Source organism: Anomaloglossus baeobatrachus, chromosome 10, assembly GCF_048569485.1.
Source record: "Anomaloglossus baeobatrachus isolate aAnoBae1 chromosome 10, aAnoBae1.hap1, whole genome shotgun sequence".
Taxonomy (NCBI): Eukaryota; Metazoa; Chordata; class Amphibia; order Anura; family Aromobatidae; genus Anomaloglossus; species Anomaloglossus baeobatrachus.
Window position 1 is genome coordinate 52,619,878 of NC_134362.1, and position 21,540 is coordinate 52,641,417.

At 45.8% G+C, this 21,540-nt stretch overlaps 1 protein-coding gene across 1 annotated transcript in view; it reads right to left on the reverse strand.

Moving 5' to 3' along the window:
• Nucleotides 1–20,014, reverse strand: part of LOC142254794 (kelch domain-containing protein 2-like) — a 32,138-nt gene extending 12,124 nt beyond the window's left edge. Inside the window, exons 1-5 of the mRNA XM_075326096.1 lie at nucleotides 19,880–20,014; nucleotides 16,819–16,992; nucleotides 14,152–14,242; nucleotides 8,106–8,298; nucleotides 7,395–7,517 (exon numbers count right to left, since the gene is read on the reverse strand). Coding sequence (XP_075182211.1) covers nucleotides 7,395–7,517; nucleotides 8,106–8,298; nucleotides 14,152–14,242; nucleotides 16,819–16,992; nucleotides 19,880–19,932 — 634 coding nt within the window. The 5' untranslated portion in view covers nucleotides 19,933–20,014. The remainder of the gene's footprint in view (nucleotides 1–7,394; nucleotides 7,518–8,105; nucleotides 8,299–14,151; nucleotides 14,243–16,818; nucleotides 16,993–19,879) is intronic.
• Nucleotides 20,015–21,540: the final 1,526 nt, after the last annotated feature.

Genomic DNA, 21,540 nt, shown 5'->3' on the forward strand with positions numbered 1-21,540 from the left:
CTCCTATTGGGAGACCCAGACAATTGGGTGTATAGCTTCTGCCTCCGGAGGCCACACAAAGTATTACACTTAAAAGTGTAAACCCCTCCCCTCTGCTATACACCCCCCCGTGCATCACGGGCTCCTCAGTTTTGGTGCAAAAGCAGGAAGGAGGAAACTTATAAATTGGTCTAAGGTAAATTCAATCCGAAGGATGTTCGGAGAACTGAAAACCATGAACCCAGAACCATTCAACATGAACAACATGTGTACACAAAAGAACAACAGCCCGAAGGGAACAGGGGCGGGTGCTGGGTCTCCCAATAGGAGCTAGAAGAAAAGGAATTTACGGTAAGTAAACAAAATTCCCTTCTTCTTTGTCGCTCCATTGGGAGACCCAGACAATTGGGACGTCCAAAAGCAGTCCCTGGGTGGGTAAAAGAATACCTCGGTAATAGAGCCGTAAAACGGCCCCTTCCTACAGGTGGGCTACCGCCGCCTGAAGGACTCGCCTACCTAGGCTGGCATCTGCCGAAGCGTAGGTATGCACCTGATAGTATTTCGTGAAAGTGTGCAGACTCGACCAGGTAGCCGCCTGACACACCTGCTGAGCCGTAGCCTGGTGCCGCAATGCCCAGGACGCACCCACGGCTCTGGTAGAATGGGCTTTCAGCCCTGAAGGAACCGGAAGCCCAGAAGAACGGTAGGCTTCAAGAATTGGTTCCTTGATCCACCGAGCCAAGGTTGACTTGGAAGCCTGCGACCCTTTACGCTGGCCAGCGACAAGGACAAAGAGCGCATCCGAGCGGCGCAGGGGCGCCGTACGAGAAATGTAGAGTCTAAGTGCTCTCACAAGATCTAACAAGTGCAAATCCTTTTCACATTGGTGAACTGGATGAGGGCAAAAAGAAGGTAAGGAGATATCCTGATTGAGATGAAAAGGGGATACCACCTTAGGGAGAAATTCCGGAACTGGACGCAGAACCACCTTGTCCTGGTGAAACACCAGGAAAGGGGCTTTGCATGACAGTGCAGCTAGCTCAGACACTCTCCGAAGTGATGTGACTGCCACTAGGAAGACCACCTTCTGCGAAAGGCGTGAAAGAGAAATATCTCTCATTGGCTCGAAAGGTGGTTTCTGAAGAGCCGTTAGCACCCTGTTCAGATCCCAGGGTTCTAACGGACGCTTGTAAGGAGGGACTATGTGGCAAACCCCCTGCAGGAACGTGCGGACCTGCGGAAGCCTGGCTAGACGCTTTTGAAAAAACACAGAGAGCGCCGAGACTTGTCCCTTAAGAGAGCCGAGAGACAAACCCTTTTCCATTCCGGATTGAATGAAGGAAAGAAAAGTGGGCAAGGCAAATGGCCAGGGAGTAAAACCCTGATCAGAGCACCAGGATAAGAAGATCCTCCACGTCCTGTGGTAGATCTTGGCGGACGTTGGTTTCCTGGCCTGTCTCATAGTGGCAATGACCTCTTGAGATAACCCTGAAGACGCTAGGATCCAGGACTCAATGGCCACACAGTCAGGTTGAGGGCCGCAGAATTCAGATGGAAAAATGGCCCTTGAGACAGTAAGTCTGGACGGTCTGGTAGTGCCCACGGTTGACCCACCGTGAGATGCCACAGATCCGGGTACCACGACCTCCTCGGCCAGTCTGGGGCGATGAGGATGGCGCGGCGGCAGTCGGACCTGATCTTGCGTAATACTCTGGGCAGCAGTGCCAGAGGAGGAAATACATAAGGCAGCCGAAACTGCGACCAATCCTGAACTAATGCGTCTGCCGCCAGAGCTCTGTGATCTTGAGACCGTGCCATGAATGCCGGGACCTTGTTGTTGTGCCGGGACGCCATTAGGTCGACGTCCGGCTTCCCCCAGCGGCAACAGATCTCTTGAAACACGTCCGGGTGAAGAGACCATTCCCCTGCGTCCATGCCCTGGCGACTGAGAAAGTCTGCTTCCCAGTTTTCTACGCCCGGGATGTGAACTGCGGAGATGGTGGAGGCTGTGGCTTCCACCCACAGCAGAATCCGCCGAACTTCCTGGAAGGCTTGCCGACTGCGTGTGCCGCCTTGGTGGTTGATGTATGCCACCGCCGTGGCGTTGTCCGACTGAATTCGGATCTGCCTGCCTTCCAGCCACGGCTGGAACGCCTTTAGGGCTAGATACACTGCCCTTATCTCCAGAACATTGATCTGAAGGGAGGACTCTGGCTGAGTCCAGGTACCCTGAGCCCTGTGGTGGAGGAAGACCGCTCCCCACCCTGACAGACTCGCGTCCGTCGTGACCACAGCCCAGGATGGGGGTAGGAATGATTTCCCCTTCGACAAAGAAGTGGGAAGAAGCCACCACTGAAGGGAGGCCTTGGCTGCCCGAGAAAGGGAGACGTTCCTGTCGAGGGACGTCGACTTCCTGTCCCATTTGCGGAGAATGTCCCATTGAAGTGGACGCAGATGAAACTGCGCAAATGGAACTGCCTCCATTGCTGCCACCATCTTCCCTAGGAAGTGCATGAGGCGCCTCAAGGGGTGCGACTGGGCTCGAAGGAGAGATTGCACCCCTGTCCGTAGTGAACGCTGTTTGTCCAGCGGAAGTTTCACTATCGCTGAGAGAGTATGAAACTCCATCCCGAGATATGTCAGCGATTGGGTCGGTGTCAATTTTGACTTTGGGAAATTGATGATCCACCCGAATCTCTGGAGAGTCTCCAGAGCAATGTTCAGGCTGTGTTGGCATGCCACCCGAGCGGGGGCCTTGACAAGGAGATCGTCTAAGTAAGGGATCACCGAGTGTCCCTGAGAGTGTAGGACCGCCACCACGGATGCCATGACCTTGGTGAAGACCCGTGGGGCTGTCGCCAGGCCGAAAGGCAGTGCCACGAACTGAAGGTGTTCGTCCCCGATGGCGAAACGCAGGAAGCGCTGATGCTCTGGTGCAATCGGCACGTGGAGATAAGCATCCCTGATGTCGATTGATGCTAGGAAGTCTCCTTGGGACATCGAGGCGATGACGGAGCGGAGGGATTCCATCCGGAACCGCCTGGTTTTCACGTGTCTGTTGAGCAGTTTGAGGTCCAGAACGGGACGGAAAGATCCGTCCTTTTTTGGCACCACAAACAAGTTGTAGTAAAAACCGTGACCCCATTGCTGAAGGGGAACAGGGATCACCACTCCTTCTGCCTTCAGAGTGCTCACCGCCTGAAGAAGAGCATCGGCTCGCTCGGGGGGGCGGAGATGTTCTGAAGAAACGAGTCGGAGGACGAGAGCGGAACTCTATCCTGTAACCGTGAGACAGAATGTCTCTCACCCATCGGTCTTGGACATGTGGCAACCAGGCGTCGCAAAAGCGGGAGAGCCTGCCACCGACCGAGGATGCGGTTTGGGGAGGCCGAAAGTCATGAGGAGGCCGCTTTGGGAGCGGTTCCTCCGGCGGTCTTTTTAGGACGTGACTTAGACCGCCATGAATCAGAGTTCCTCTGACCCTTCTGTGGCCTGTTGGACGAGGAGAATTGAGACCTGGCTGCGGGCCGAAAGGACCGAAACCTCGATTGTACCTTCCGTTGTTGAGGTCTGTTTGGTTTGGACTGGGGTAAGGACGAGTCCTTTCCCTTGGATTGTTTAATGATTTCATCCAATTGCTCGCCAAACAGGCGGTCGCCAGAAAATGGCAAACCGGTTAAGAACTTTTTGGAAGCAGAGTCTGCCTTCCATTCACGTAGCCACATGGCCCTGCGGACTGCCACCGAATTGGCGGATGCTACCGCCGTACGGCTCGCAGAGTCCAGGACAGCATTCATGGCGTAGGACGCAAATGCCGACGCCTGAGAGGTTAAGGACACAACCTGCGGAGTAGAGGCACGTGTGACTGCATTAATCTCAGACTGACAAGCTGAGATAGCTTGGAGTACCCATACGGCTGCGAATGCCGGAGCAAAGGACGCGCCGATAGCTTCATAGATGGATTTCATCAGGAGCTCTATCTGCCTGTCAGTGGCATCCTTGAGTGATGCACCGTCTGCCACTGCAACTATGGATCTAGCCGCCAGTCTAGAGATTGGAGGATCCACCTTGGGACACTGAGCCCCAACCCTTGACTACGTCAGGGGGGAAGGGATAACGTGTGTCATTGAGGCGCTTAGTAAAGCGCTTATCCGGAAAAGCTCGGTGTTTCTGGACTGTATCTCTGAAGTCGGAGTGATCAAGAAACGCACTCCGTGTACGTTTGGGAAACCTAAAATGGAATTTCTCCTGCTGAGAAGCTGACTCCTCAATCTGAGGAGTTGGAGGAGAAAGATCCAACACCTGATTGATGGACGCTATAAGGTCATTTACTATGGCGTCCCCTTCAGGTGTATCAAGGTTGAGAGCGGCGTCAGAATCAGAGCCCTGATCTGCCACCTCCGTTTCATCATCCAGAGAGTCCTCATGCTGAGACCCTGAACAGTGTGATGAAGTCGAGGGAAGCTCCCGGCGAGCCCGCTTAGCCGGTCTGGGACTGCGGTCCGTGTCGGAGTCCTCACCGTGGGACCTATGAGTCGCCCCAGGAGCACTTTGCTGCGCCGACCGAGGGGGGTCTGCGGGAAAAGGTTCAACCATGCCCGGGGCCTGTGTTACAGGTCTGGACTGCAAAGCTTCTAGTATCTTAGCAGACCATTTATCCATAGACTCAGAAAGTTTGTCAGCGAATACTGCAAACTCTGTCCCTGTCACCTGGACAGTGGCAGCAGGTGGTTCCACCTGGGCCGAGGGCCCCACCAGTGGCAGAGGCTCCGGCTGAGTGAGTGTCACAGGGGCCGAGCATTGCACACAATGAGGGTAGGTGGAACCTGCAGGTAGCATAGCCGCACATGAGGTACAGGTTGCAAAGTAAGCCTGTGCCTTGGCACCCTTGCTTTTTGCGGACGACATGCTGTTGTCTCCTCTTAGAGCAATCAGAGAGGGTATATAGCCAAAGCAATAGTGCGGCCGCACAGAGTAAATGTATACAATATAAGCATATAAATATACACTTCGGCACCCAGGGGGGCAAGCACCTAGTAACAGGTGCTGCTTACCGACCGCCCTCAGCGTTTGTGTGACCACCAGATTCCCTGCCTGGGCCTCCCAGAGCTGTTGGAGCTCGTCTCTGAAGTTCTCCAGCGTCAGAAGTGCTGATAGGAATGGCTGCCAGCGTTCTGAGAGGAGGAGGGAGCCGTGGGCGTGCCTTAGAAAGTGCGGGAATCTGGTGCCCCACGGTGCTCAGTGAGGGGGGAGGAGGATACTAAGTATGCTCCAGCCCTCAGCGCTGACGTCCAGTGCAGCGTCCCGCCCTTACCCCTGACTGGCAGGGCTGGGGGCGGGAATATGCGGTACTAGGCCGCAAAAGCCGGGGACTAAAGTTATAAGCGCGGCCGGCAAACAAGCGCGGTCAGCGCGGTAGTCCCGGCGCACAAACACAACCAGCAGCTGCTGCAGCGTCCATTAGACAGGCGCTCTATGCGCCGTCCCCAAGGGGACACAGAGTACCTCAGAGGAGCAGGGCCTGTCCCTGACGATACCCGGTCTCCTGTCCAGCAGATTCCCCCAGGGGCTGCGGAGGGAGCACGGTCCCAGTGCCTGGTGACCGGTTAGGTTCCACTTCACCCAGAGCCCCTAAGGGATGGGGAAGGAAAACGGCATGTGGCTCCTGCCTGTGTACCCGCAATGGGTACCTCAACCTTAACAGCACCGCCGACCAGAGTGGGGTGAGAAGGGAGCATGCCGGGGGCCCTGTTATGGGCCCTCTTTTCTTCCATCCGATATAGTCAGCAGCTGCTGCTGACTAAATTGTGGAGCTTGCGTGCATATGTGCCTCCTTCAACACAAAGCATAAAAACTGAGGAGCCCGTGATGCACGGGGGGGTGTATAGGCAGAGGGGAGGGGTTTACACTTTTAAGTGTAATACTTTGTGTGGCCTCCGGAGGCAGAAGCTATACACCCAATTGTCTGGGTCTCCCAATGGAGCGACAAAGAAAGACATGGATCGCACATCCCAAAAATACAATGATCTAAAGCCACTAGGCAAAAAATTAAATAGAACATGAGGTTCTTTTGTTACCATTCTGATCAGATTGTATTAAGCCCACTGCCACGTCACGGCAAACCTCTTGAGTGGGTCCCTAACCTGACCTTTTTGTGCGGCACTGTGCACTGACCACCGCCGCAGCGACAAAGCGCCAGCAGGGCGGGCGACCTGGCGCCTCACAGCACAGCATGCTAATTTTTTGCCTAGCGGCTTTAGATCATTGTATTTTTGGGATGTGCGATCCATGTCTTTTTCTTCATAGTATGGTATATATCATTCTATCCCCCTCTTTTTTTGCTTGGATCTGCACTCTCCCCATTTGGCACAGGTGATTTTAATCAGCAGGAGACTGCAAGAGGGGTCAGCCTTCTTTTTGCTCCCAGTCCACATATGGGAGCCAGTGGGAGGTGAGTGTACAGCTCCTCTCACTGAGTGCTGGTGCTGTGTGGTGACTGCTGTTGTGGTGGTGTGGTGTCAGTGGGGCGGCGCGGCCTGGAGCCTTGGGGGCTTTGCCTTGCAGCATGGGTGCTGTGAGGCACCAGGTCGCCCGCCCTGCTGGCGCTTTGTCGCTGCGGCGGTGGTCAGTGCACGGTACCGCACAAAAAGGTCAGGTTAGGGACCCACTCAAGAGGTTTGCCGTGACGTGGCAGTGGGCTTAATACAATCTGATCAGAATGGTAACAAAAGAACCTCATGTTCTATTTAATTTTTTGCCTAGCGGCTTTAGATCATTGTATTTTTGGGATGTGCGATCCATGTCTTTTTCTTCATAGTATGGTATATATGTGTGTGCTGCAGAGTGCGCATATACTGTGCATGTAGCAGAGTGCATATACTCTGCATGTAGCAGTGTAGTGGATATGTAAGCACTGCAGAGTGCGCATATACTGTGGATCTTGCAGTGTTATGTATATGTATGCTCTGCAGAGAGTGCATATAGCAGTGCAGTTGTGTTGTGGATATGTGTAACCTGCAGAGACTGCATATACTGTACTGTGCATGTAGTAGTGTTGTGTATATGTGTACGCTGTAGAGAGTGCATATACTGTGCATGTAGCAGTGTTGTGTATATGTGTGCGCTGCAGAGTGCGCATATACTGTGGATCTTGCAGTGTTATGTATATGTATGCGCTGCAGAGAGTGCATATAGCAGTGTAGTTGTGTTGTGGATATGTGTGACCTGCAAAGAGTGCATATACTGTGCATGTAGTAGTGTTGTGTATATGTGTATGCTGTAGAGAGTGCATATACTGTGCATGTAGCAGTGTTGTGTATATGTGTGCTGCAGAGTGCATATACTGTGCGTGCTGTAAAGGCACACAGCACATTATAATATAATGGTGTGCAGCATTACAATACTTCTCTCTTTACCTGTATTAAGTTTCCACATGGAGTCCTTACAGAACTGCATTCGTGTACCTTGTCCACCAATGAGGATCACTGTCTGAGAGTCGATGGGACATAAGGCGTGCCCCCAGCGCTGTGTGGGGTCCCCTAATGAAGAGAATATTGAACCCTCTAATTATACAGACATAACCACATGAGGCAACTATAAGTGGAGGTTTCACGTATTCGTCTGTTGCGATCACACACTCGCCACCATGGCTGTGCACTGAATTGGGCGATTTCTGTAGGCATTGCTTAGCCAGTTGTGGCAGGATAATATTCACACATGGCAAATACACTGCAGATTCTCCATGCAGATATGTGGATGGAATTTCTATAGTGTATTACACTAATGTAATAATTAATAATAATTTTATTCATGTATATAGCGCTATTAATTCCACAGCGCTTTACATACAATGGTAACACTGTCCCCATCGGGGCTCATAATCTAAATTCCCCATCACTATGTCTTTGGAGTGTGGGATGAAAACGGAGAACCCGGAGGAAACTCACGCAAACACGGGGAGAATATACAAAAAACTTGCAGATGGTGTCCTTGGTGGGATTTGAACCCAGGACCCCAGCGCTGCAAGACCGAAGTGCTAACCACTGAGCCACCGTGCCGCCAATGTAACACATACTTGTATATAAATCCACTTGGAAGAGAAGTTATATGTGCTGAGAAATAATCACCTGAAATAGTCCCCTTTCCTTTTCCAGGATTCACCTTCGTGACAGCGCCTGCTTTACCCGCCTTGACCTTTTGCTGTATAACTTGTCCTTTCAGGGGCTCTTTATTAGGACAAATGTTCTCCTCCATTTCTTCTTTCAGCCTTTTCCTCTTCTTCTTGCTTTCTTGGTTTGGGTGACTCGCTTTAACAGATGCCTGCAGTGGATAAACCATTAGATGCCTCCAGATATACACGAGTCACAAAAAGTTAGGGATATTTGGCTTTCGGGTGAAATTTCAGGATGACCCTACAAGACCCTCTAACCTTTTCTGATGACCTTGATGTGACCTTCTCTAACCTTTAGGATGTAAATGCATAACTGTTCATTTTTTAAGGACTTTTTGTACAACTTGCTGTTCTCTAACATGGAGCTTAATGGCAAAATTCACAATAGGTGTTTGATACATGAATTGCCCAATACATTTCAGGGCTCATTTAGAATAATTAAACTGTCCTCCTCATTATGCTGTTCACATTTTGATATTATGAGACTAAGACGACCCCTAACAATTGATCAGCAGCAGCACGCCACTGAGAGGCTTCAAGCAGGATGTTCCCAGACAGAAGTGGCCACTGAGCTTAGAGTGTCACCAGCAGGTTGTATAGAGAGACAGAGAGACTGGAAAAGTCAAAGGAAGGCAGAGAAGTGGCCACTAAGCCTAGAGCGTCACCAGCAAGTTGTACAGAGAGACAGAGAGACTGGAAAAGTCAAAGGAAGGTAAAGAAGTGGCCACTGAGCCTAGAGCGTCACCAGCAGGTTGTACAGAGAGACAGAGAGACTGGTAGAGTCAAAGAAAGGCAGAGAAGTAGCCACTGAGCCTAGAGCGTCACCAGAAGGTTGTACAGAGAAACAGTGAGACTTGAAGAGTCAAAGAAAGGCAGAGAAGTAGCCACTGAGCTTAGAGTGTTACCAGCAGGTTGTACAGACACCCCCAAAAAAGGGAAAAACGTACGTCGGGGTAAAGGGACGTGGATCAAGCTGCCATCTATTACAAGTAGGTACCATTATTGTTTATGTGACTCATCAGTATGGTCCTGGGTGACAGCATATATGGCTATAAATCAGGAGCCCTATTAGACATAATGAATGTACTCTTTCGTCACGTCATATAAACTTGTGTCATTGTTATATACTACGGTGCACCTTATCTATTATCATTTAATTTATATATGCATGGATTATAATGACACTGTGTTCATTTCATGATATACTGATGCATTTAAATACACTATATGATGAATTGTACTTCGCAATAATATCACAGTTTATATGATTACTTTATTACCTGGCTGCTATTTATCCCATGTCCCTGGTGTATCAGAAAGTGGAACGTTTACCTACTTATTTTAATATATTAATTTTGAATAAAAATATTTTAAATTAACATTGTTTTCTCAAGCTTTGTTAATCTGAGTATGGGTATTCAGGCAATGTGGAGACTAAAGGGTGATTTACACGCTGCGACATCGCTGACGATATATCGTCGGGGTCACGTTCGTTAGTGACGCACATCCGGCGTCGTTAGCGACATCGCAGCGTGTGACAACTAGGAGCGACGATCAACGATCGCAAAAACATCAAAAATAGTTGATCGTTGACACGTTGCTCCTTTTCATAATATCGTTGGTGGTGCATGCCGCTGGTTGTTAGCGATGTGTGCTGCTGCAGGAACGACTATGTGTGACACCGCAGGAACGATGAACATCTCCTTACCTGCGTCCACCGGCAATGAGGAAGGAAAGAGGTGGGCGGGATATTCCGCCCGCTCATCACCGCCCCTCCGCTTCTATTGGACGGCTGCCTCGTGACGTCGCTGTGACGCCGCACGAACTGCCCCCTTAGAAAGGAGGCGGATCGCCGGCCAGAGCGACGTCGCTAGGCAGGTAAGTCCGTGTGACGGGTGTTAGCGATGTTGTGCACCACGGGCAGCGATTTTTCCCGTGACGCACAACCGACGGGGGTGGGTACGCTCGCTAGCGATATCGATATCGCAGCGTGTAAAGTGCCCTTTATCGTTAACTGAAGCTTCAGCACTCTGAGGAAGAAAAAATGATATACAATAAAGGCGTTTTTCGTGTTTAACAGGTTGTACAAAGAGACTAGAAGAGCCACAGAAAGGCAGAGAAGTGGCCACTGAGCTTAGAGTGTCACCAGCAGGTTGTACAGAGAGACAGAGAGACTGGAAGAGTCACAGCGTTATGATCAGCAGAAGTGATCAGACAGTGCAGCCATAAAGTTCACTAGGGGAGGACTAGTAACATCAATGAAAAAAGTTCAAACCACCCTCACCCCACTTTGAAAATAAAACAAACAAAAAAAAACCAAAAACAACAAGGCAGAATTACTTTAAAAAAACACTTTATAAAATACTGGTCAATGGACAAAATAATATTTATATCTGAAAAGGACAAAATAAATAAAATAAACTATCGGAAGCACTCCAGAAAGTTAGGAAATGACCAACAAAAGTAAAAAAAAAAAAATTTAAAAGTTTACTGAAGAGTCTTCTGCTTTAACACGTTAGTTTTGCCCTGAGGATAAAAGGCTTTGTGTGAACATGGCCATAAAGTGATACTGAATCTTCTCCTCAGCTCTTTCTGCTATATAATATACTGCCCGTGCAATGTAAAATGTTCATTTTACCTTTACATACTGTGATTTATTGTCTATAATTTGTTGAAAGTTTAATAATAAAGAAAAAAAAAAGAAGATTAAACATAAAAAAAAGTTCATTTTACGAAAGTAAAAAAAAACAACAAAACAAGAAATCAAAAAAATGCACCATCTTCTGCATAAAAATAATTAAACTGGGATTTCAGCTAATATACCCCAGGCTATCAATAACCTCGGCATTGCAGAACACTAATGTTTTTAATAGCCATTAAATTAGATTAAAGTTTGCAGGTGGCATCGAATGGTTTTGCCATTTATTACTGGTATAATGAAAAATCTGCTTCCAATGTAATTTACAATAACAAATCACAAAACACATGAGCATCATCAAAATGATCAGCTGTATTCAGTTAGGCTGCTTTCACACTACGTTTTTTTAACATGCGTCATAACCGGTTTTTTTGCTGTAAAAGCGGATCCTGTTTTTACAGCAAAAAAACGCATGCAAATGCATGTGTTATTTTGCAGGATCCTGTGACTTGAAGTTTATGGGCGGGCATTGGAGTCATGTGATCGGGAGTGAGGGGAACTGAAGGTGATAGACTGGGAGCCGGCTTCTGACAGCTGCGGATGCTCGTAACCAAGGTAAACATCGGGTAACTTGCTTGGATACCCAATATTTACCTTGGTTACGAGCATCCGCAGCTGCTAGGAGCCAGGCTGCCTGCTCCCTACACATGTAACCAACGTAAACATCGGGTAACTAAGAGAAGCGCTTTGCTTGGTTACCCGATATTTACCTTGGTTACGAGTGTTCGCAGCTCTAAGGCTGGGGAGAGAGAGAGAGAGAGAGAGGAGAGGGGAAGAGAGACAGAGGGGGAGGGGGAGAGAGACGGAGAGGGAGGGGGAAAGAGAGAGAGGGAGGGGGAGAGAGGGAGAGGGAGAGAGACGCAGAGGGAGGGGGAGAGAGGGAGGGGGAGAGAGACAGAGAGGGAGGGGGAGGGAGGGAGGGGGAGAGAGACAGAGAGGGAGGGGGAGAGAGACAGAGAGGGAGGGGGAGAGAGACAGAGAGGGAGGGGGAGAGAGACAGAGAGGGAAGTGGAGAGAGGGAGGGGGAGAGAGGGAGAGAGACAGAGAGGGAAGGGGAGAGAGACAGAGGGAGGGGGAGAGAGACAGAGGGAGGGGGAGGGAGGGAGGGGGAGAGAGACAGAGAGGGAGGGGGAGAGAGGGACTTATCACGCGAGGCTGGTTTCTGGGCATGCTCAGTAGAGCAAGCAGGATCCTGTCTATCAGCATGCCAGCGTTCACATACGTTTGCGTGCTGTTTAGTCAGGATCCAGCAATTTGCAGTATTTGGAAGCAGCTCAAAAACGCTACAAGTAGTGTTTTTGAAAAATGTTAAAAAACTGCAACTCGCTGGATCCTCACTATAACGCACGCAAACGCATGTTGACGCGAGTCCATTGCAAATACATTGAAATGAAAACGCATTTGCACTGGATCCATTTTTGCGCTAAAAAAACGTTCAGGACGCATGTTAAAAAAACGTAGTGTGAAACCAGCCTTACCTTGCTGCTAAAATTATAAAGAAAGAAAAAAGTGTTACAAATACAAAAGGCAGGTTCAGACTGGCCCACAGGAGGAAAGGGGAATCCTCTGGTGGGCCCCTTTGCAGTAGTATGTCACTTAATTACCCCCAAACATAATCAGCAGTTGGCACAATACACTTGTTTCACTACTTAGAGATAAAGGAAATCTCTCATCACTCATTTAACAAACTACCTAGTATATTATTATAAGTACATTTGCACATACAGTATATCACACAAATGAATTCACATTTTTATTAAACGTTTTATTAGATCTTTTCATGGGACAATTTCTTTTCAAGCACGGCCTTAACTCTCTCTTGGGCAAGGAGGTCATTAGAGCTTCACAGGAGCCGCTGGATGCTCTTCTAGCCTCCATAATGACATCATGGAGCTGGTGGATGTTAGAGACCTTGCGCTCCTCCGTTTGAGGAGGCCCCACAGATGCTCAATAGGGTTTAAGTCTGGAGAAGCTTGGTCAGTCCAGCACCTTTACTCAGTTTTTTTTAGCAAGCCAGTGGTCGTCTTGCAGGTGTTGGGAGTCGTTATGTTGAAATATGAAAGGAGGGGCTCATGCTCTACTTTAGGATGTCAAAGTACATGTTAACGTTCATGGTTCCCTCAATGAACTGTAGCTGCCCACAGCTGGCAGCACTCATGCAGCCCCAAACCATGACCCTCCACCACCATGCCTGACTGTAGGCAGGACACACTTCCCTTTGTACTCCTCATCTAGTTGCTGCCACACACGCTTGACACCATCTGAAGCAAATAAGTTTATCTTGGTCTCATCACATCAGACCACAGGCCATGGTTCCAGCAATCCATGTTCTTACTCTACTTATCCATACGGTTAGTGGGTTTTCTTGTGCATCATCTTTAGGAGAGGCTTCCTTCTGGGACGACAGACCTGCAGATCACCGTGATGCATTGAGCGGCGTATGGTCTGAGCACTGACAGGTGAATCCACAAACCCTGTAATCTCTCCAGCAATGCTGGAAGCACTCAGACGTCTATTTTGAAACGACGACCTCTGGATATGACACGGAGCACGTGCACTCAGCTTCTTTGGATGTCCATGGCGAGGCCTGTTCTGAATGGATCCTGTCTTGTTAAACTACTGTATGGTCTTAGCCACCGTGCTGCAGCTCAGTGTCAGGGTGCTGGCAATTTTTTTATAGTCTTGGCCATCTTTATGTAGAGCAAAAATTCTTTTCTTTCAGATCCTCAGAGAATTCTTTGCCATGAGGATGAGGAGCCATGTTGACCTTCCAGTGACCAGTATGAGAGAGTGTGTGAGAGATAACACCAAATGTAACACACCTGCTCCCCATTCACACCTGATGCCTTGTAACAGAGTCACATGACACCGGGGAGGGAAAATGGCTATATGCGTACAATTTGTAAATTTTCACCTAGAGGTGTACTCACTTTTGTTGCCAGTGGTTTAGACATTAATGGCTGTGTGAGTTATTTAGAGGTCAGTGTCACAGAAAACAGGAAAAAAAAAAAAAAAACAAAAAAAAAAAACCAACACAGAAAAGAGTTCTTTAGACGGCACCAAATTTACATTGTTATACAAGCTGCACACTGACACTGTACATTGTATCACAGGGTCAGATTTTCAGTGCTGTCCCATGAAAAGATATAAAATATATACAAAAATGTGAGGGGTGTACTCACTTTTGTGATATACTGCAATTTATTAGTGGGTCCCCAGAGTCAACGTTACTGGTAGGTGCCCACCACCCTAGTCCATTGACAAGAGGCCTGAAAAAATAAGAAATCATTGACCATAGTCTTACCTCTCCGCGTATAACCATGCTGACCGAAAACTCTCCTTTCCCAGATTTGCTGGCTTTGTAATCCTCAGATGCACAATCCCATAGGAAACATCTATAAAACCAACACACACCACAGATGAGTAATGGAAGCATCACAGAATAATAGCTACTCAGTTTTTGGGTTCACTCACACTTAAATACGATGAATGCAATCCGATTAAAATAAAATAAAAATTAAAGGGAACCTGTCACCACTTTTTTTTGGCCTATAAACTGTGGCCGCCACCACCACCGGGCTCCTATATACAGTATTCTAACATGCTGTATATAAGAGCCCAGGCCGGGAGTATAAGATAAAAATCACTATAATACTTACCCAACGGTCGCGCGGTTGGCCATATGGGCGTCTCCGTTCTCCGTTGCCGGTGCCTCCTCTTTCGGCCATCTTTGTCCTCTTTCTGAAGCCTGGGTGCAAGACGCGTCTACGTCATACACACTCGCCGGTCCTGTGCAGACGCACTACAATACTTTGATCTGCCCTGCTCAGGACCTGAATGCCGGCGAGTGTGGATGACGTCGGACCCGTCATGCACCGCGGCTAGAGAAGGAGGACGAAGATGGCCAAAAGAGGCGGTGCCGGCACCGGACAACGGAGACGCCCATATGGCCAACCGAGCGACTGTTAGGTATTATAAAGTGTATTTTTATACATGGCAGCATAGTTACCGGACAGGTCACCCATTGAGCACTTTTGGGGCTCTGGATCGGCATATACAACAGCATGTTTAGGTTCCTGCCAATATTCAGCAACTTTGCAGCCATGGCAGAGGAGTGGAACAACAATCCACAGGCCACAATCAGCAACCTGATCAATCCTATGCAAAGGAGATGTGTTGCTTTGCGAGAGGCAAATGGTGGTCACACCAGATTCTGACTGGTTCTCTGTCCTCCTCCCCCCCCCCCCGATGCAGCCAAATACTGTAAACCTCCACATTTTAGAGAGTTTCCCTTTATCGTGGCCAGCCTAAGGTTGACTACACCGTGTTCACAATTATTAGGTGAATAAGTATTTTGATCACATGATACTTTACATGTCGTCCTACTCCAAGCTGTACAGGCTGAGAGCCAACTACCAATTAAGTAAATCAGGTGATGTGCCTCTCTGTAATGAGGAGGGGTGCGGTGTAATGACATCAACACCCTATATAAGGTGTGCTTAATTATTAGGCAACTTCCTTTCCTTTGGCAAAATGGGTCAGAAGAGAGATTTGACGGGCTCTGAAAAGTCCAAAATTGTGAGATGTCTTGCAGAGGGATGCAGCAGTCTGGAAATTGCCAAACTTTTGAAGCGTGATCACCGAACAATCAAGCGTTTCATGGAAAATAGCCAACAAGGTCGCAAGAAGCGTGTTGGGCAAAAAAGGCGCAAAATAACTGCCCATGAATTGAGGAAAATCAAGCATGAAGCTGCCAAGATGCCATTTGCCACCAGTTTGGCCATATTTCAGAGCTGCAACGTAACTGGAGTATCAAAAAGCACAAGGTGTGCCATACTCAGGGACATGGCCAAGGTAAGGAAGGATGAAAAACCACCTCTGAAGAAACATAAGATAAAACGTCAAGACTGGGCCAAGAAATATCTTAAGACTGATTTTTCAAAGGTTTTATGGACAGATGAAATGAGAGTGACTCTTGATGGGCCAGATGGATGGGCCAGAGGCTGGATCAGTAAAGGGCAGAGAGCTCCACTCCGACTCAGACGCCAGCAAGGTGGAGGTGGGGTACTGGTATGGGCTGGTATCATCAAAGATCAACTTGTGGGACCTTTTCGGGTTGAGGATGGAGTGAAGCTCAACTCCCAGACCTACTGCCAGTTTCTGGAAGACAACTTCTTCAAGCAGTGGTACAGGAACAAGTTGGTATCGTTCAAGAAAAACATGATTTTCATGCAGGACAATGCTCCATCACATGCATCCAACTACTCCACAGCGTGGCAGGCCAGTAAAGGTCTAAAAGATGAAAAAATAATGACATGGCCCCCTTGTTCACCTGATCTGAACCCCATAGAGAACCTGTGGTCCCTCATAAAATGTGAGATCTACATGGAGGGAAAACAGAACACCTCTCGGAGCAGTGTCTGGAGGCTGTGGTGGCTGCTGCACGCAATGTTGATCGTAAACAGATCAAGCAATGACAGAATCTATGGATGGTCGGCTGCTGAGTGTCATCAGAAAGAAAGGTGGCTATATTGGTCACTAATTTTTTGGGGGTTTTGTTTTTGCATGTCAGAAATGTTTATTTCTACATTTTGTGCAGTTATATTGGTTTACCTGGTGAAAATAAACAGGTGAGATGGGAATAGATTTGGTTTTTATAAAGTTGCCTAATAATTCTGCACAGTAATAGTTACCTGCACAAACAGATATCCTCCTAAGATAGCCAAATCTAAAAAACCCCACAACAACTTCCAAAAATATTAAGCTTTGATATTTATGAGTCTTTTGGGTTGATTGAGAACATAGTGGTTGATCAATAATAAAAAGAAACCCCTCTAAAATACAACTTGCCTAATAATTCTGCACACAGTGTAGTTGTCAGGGATCACTCTTCAATAGTGTGTACAGCTGCGGAACTATTGAGCCCAAAAGATTTGATATAATGGGTAGTAATTCCATTAGTGGTCCGTACCTGGACTCAGGGGTCAGCGTTCCCATTCTCTCCACTTTGTGACCACTAACGTCCAGTTGAACCTCCACTTTAACATCACTGGGTAATCCTGACCAGTCACCCAGGCTGAAAACCAACATCTGGGAAGGAATCGGCAAGGTCAAGGTGGCCGTGAAATTGAGGGAAGACGACAATCTGAGGAAAGATAAAAAAATAAATTGATTGATAACCTAGTACATGGAAACTGCATATGTCCTGGACTGGACAAGGACATGTTAAATATTTTATGAGAAATGTGCAAGCTTTCCCCAAGGACTAGCACAAGGAGGAGGACTAGCGTTGGTCGCACTGTTTCTTGGAGACTAGCCAAAATCTCTTATATACAGTATTCTGGAATGCGGTATATAAGGGCTCACTGGCAGTGGCCACAGCTCATAACCTGGGGACAGAAAACAACCAAGCACTAAAAATGTACACCTCTTAACAGCTTGTCTGCTTTCATAAAACACAGTCTCTAAGCTAAAATCAAACGAAAAAAAAAAACCCAATGCATTATTCACCCTCCCCAGGTCCTGTGCTGAGTCTCCACCGCTGCTTTCTCGGTCTGCATCATTGACGACACCGACAGCGCTGCAGCTAATGTTATGGTCTGCAGCATTAACATAACAGCAGGGGAGGCTCAATGCTGGACCTGGGGAGGGTGTGCAAAGCATAGTTTTTCTTACATAAACTCTTTTCTGAAAGGGGACAACCCCTTTAACAACATGCAGTTGTACACTTACTGAAATCTAACAGGAGCAGGTCTGGTCTCCGGCTGTCAGACACACATGGGGTAACTCAGCTAGAAGCGGTTTATCACCACTTCTGTCTTTTTCTATTTATTGGATATGGGCTGTAGAAATAAGAGCGCAATAGGGTCTTACCCGATATAAAGGATAGAGGTAGTACTTGGATTGTACTCAGCTTACAGGGTTGTGAGAGTCACAACCCCTTATAGTGCATGTAATAATGGTGATCAGCAACAGCCCCAATGTTTTGGAGATGATCCGTTCAATAGGAAGGAATACGGGTTAAGCCGCGCTAAAACCACAGGGTCCAACAGATTAATTCCTTTTTATTTATTCCCAGGTCAACGCGTTTCAGAGACATCCATCTCCTTCATCAGGACATAAAAGGAACAGCTTTCACAGGTCAACGCGTTTCAGAGACACCCGTCTCCTTCATCAGGACATAAAAGGAACAGCCTTCACAGGTCAACGTATTTCAGAGACACCTGTCTCCTTCATCAGGACATAAAAGGAAGAGCCTTCACAGGTCAACGCGTTTCAGAGATACCAGTCTCCTTCATCAGGACATAAAAGGAACAGCTTTTACAGGTCAACGCGTTTCAGAGACACCTGTCTCCTTCATCAGGACATAAAAGGAAGAGCCTTCACAGGTCAACACGTTTCAGAGACATCCATCTCCATCAGGACATAAAAGGAACAGCCTTCACAGGTCAACGCGATTCAGAGACATCCATCTCCATCAGGACATAAAAGGAACAGCCTTCACAGGTCAACGCGTTTCAGAGACATCCGTCTCCTTCATCGTGACATAAAAGGAACAGCTCCTTTGATGTCCTGATGAAGGAGACGGATGTCTCTGAAACGCGTTGACCTGTGAATAAATAAAAAGGAATTAATCAATCTGTTGGACCCTATGGTTTTAGCGCGGCTTAACCCATATTCCTTCCTATTGAACGCTTTTATCTATTTATTGACATTGATTCTGCAGGACCTGGTGATCACATGATAGACAGGTTTCTGCTGGCATTGAAGAGCTGTCGGGTCCTAGGAGAACCAGATCGACTTTCCCCGTGACTTGTATCACAGCAATCGGACGTTTCTCCTGTAGCAAAGGCTCTTAGGGCAGCACGGTGGCTCAGTGGTTAGCACTGCAGTCTTGCAGCACTGGGGTCCTGGGTTCAATTCCCACCAAGGAATAGCAAGGAGTTTTTATGTTCTCCCCGTGTTTGCGTGGGTTTCCTCCGGGTTCTCCGGTTTTCTCACACTTCAAAAACATACTGATAGGGAATTTAGATTGTGAGCCCCAATGGGGACAGTGTATGTAATGTATGTAGTGCTGTGGAATTAACAGCGCTATAAAAATGAATAAATATTATTATATATTATTATTATGGATGGATATTTTTAAAAATATATTTTTAATTATATTTATTAAAAAATAATTTTGTGTGTATAAATAAACTTCAGACTATAATATAAATTAAAAAAATATTTTTTAAAATTTATATTATATTCTGAGAAGTTAATAAAAAGCAAAAAGTTAATGTAAAAAAATAGAAGATCCAATAATACTAATAATAAAAAATAATAAATGATACAAAATAATAAAAAAACAGAACATCTAATATTATTATTATTATTATATGTTCTGTTTTTTTATTATTTTGCATCATTTATTTTTTATTATTAGTATTATTGGATCTTCTATTTTTTTACATTAACTTTTTTTTGCTTTTTATTAACTTCTCAGAATATAATATAAATAAAAAAACATATTTTTTTAAATTTATATTATATTCTGAGAAGTTAATAAAAAGCAAAAAGTTAATGTAAAAAAAACCCAATAATACTAATAATAATAAAAAATAATAAATGATACAAAATAATAAAAAAAAAACATCTAATAATAATAATAATAATAATAAAACAATTATGAGAAACGCAATAAATTAGATGTTCCCCCAAAGCAGCACTAAAATAATACAATTTCTCCTGCAGAACACAGACCCTTGTACAGTAATGGCTGCTAAAAAGAGGAAATGCAAAAATAAAGAAATTAGGTTTTCCATTCCCATATAAACTAATAATAATGAGGGGCACACGTCTTATCCACCTACAAACACCCTGATAATAAATGCAGGACTCCGTTAATGAGAGAGAAAAAAGTAAATAACAGACAGATCAATGGCACCTATCTATCATGGCTTCTGCCCTATGACAACACTTCCTGCAATTACTGTCACAGTGCTTTTTAGCTGCCATATCCCAGATGGCGGGTGATGAGGTTACGTTACCGCTGCAGCCGGACCGGCGGCCTCTGTGGGTCGCACAGCACGTACAGCTCCATCCTCCTCCTTTACCCCTGAAGCGATCACCACATTTCCCGCCAGATTGGACAGAACCGCGCTCCAAAACACCCGCCACTCCGGGACCACGCCCACCGCAAGCAAACCCCGCCCACATACAGTTTATCTCCGCCCCTTTCCTACAGTCTGCCGAGCTGTAGTCACCGCTGGACACGCCCCGTCACGTGCTGCACTCTGTGTGAGCTGTCAGTGCAGCCTGGAGAGCAGACAGCAGACACTGTCCTCACAAAGGGACGGAAATTATCACTTACCAATTATTATTATTTATAAAAAAAAAAATATTTGTATATATTAATAAATATTGTTATGAACTAATATAATTTATAATATTTAAATATTTTTTAAAAATATATTAACATATATTATTAAATATTAGGAATTATTCTATTATTATTCATAATATTTTAATTATTATTAACAAATATTTATATTAGTATACATTATTAATAAATATTATTAGGAATTAATATTCATTTATCATCATTATTTATAATATTTACATTATTATTATTTAAACAGTTATATTACCATACATCATTATTAATAAATATTATTGTGAATTATTATTCATTTTTATGCTATTATTATTTGTAACATTTACTTTATCATTAAATTCATTAATATTAGTTATTCATTATATTAGTATATATCTTATTAAATATTATTCAATATTCATTTTTTGTTTTTTATTATTATTCAATATATTTATTATTTTATTAATAATTATTATTCATTATTTATCATTATTATCCTTCATTATTAGTACGCATTATTATAACTATCATTCATACATATAAATATTATTAACAATGATTTTATTATTTATTGATATTTATTATTGCTATTTGTGTTTATTACTTATATTCAATATTAGTATGTTTATGATTATTAATAATATTTTTATTATTGCATTCAGATTATTACTAATAAATGTGTACAGTTTAGCTACTAGTTTGAGCACATTAGCAGCCAGCTGCATTTACTGTGAATTGTGAAGCTTAATTTATTTTTTAGGGTAAAGGTTTAATACATTATTATAAATTCACCCTATGTTTGTGAATGTACTTTTGCCAAATTTGTGCAGTACACCCCCTTTATTTAATTCATACAACACGGGAGGGGCCTTACCCTGAGGGTGCGCTCACACAAGCGTATGACTTGCACAGTTATCGGATCGCATCATCCTGCACGGCTGGCTTCTCTCCTGGCAGGAGCGGGTCTGCTGCATGTACCTCTATGCAGCTGAAATGCTCCTGTCCGGAAAGCGGCAGGCTGTGCAGGGTGATGCCGATGCAAAACTCGCCGATGCACTCACAAGTGTGACTCCGGCCTAAGGGTGAGTGTACATTATGTCACGAGTGTATCACTCCCTGCTGAGACCTCAGTGGGATCTGGAATCATAAGGTCACAGGGTTTAATTGATTGTTTTAAAACCCACTCATCATTTGTCCTGAGTAGGAGCGTATTTATTTCCATTCAGTGCTGAAGGAGTTAAGGTTTCTTTTCTATCATGCTGAGACTGATTTGTAGCTGTTCATCTCAGCTGCAGCCACCCCTTCTGCTATATAAATCCATTCCTCACTCTCTCC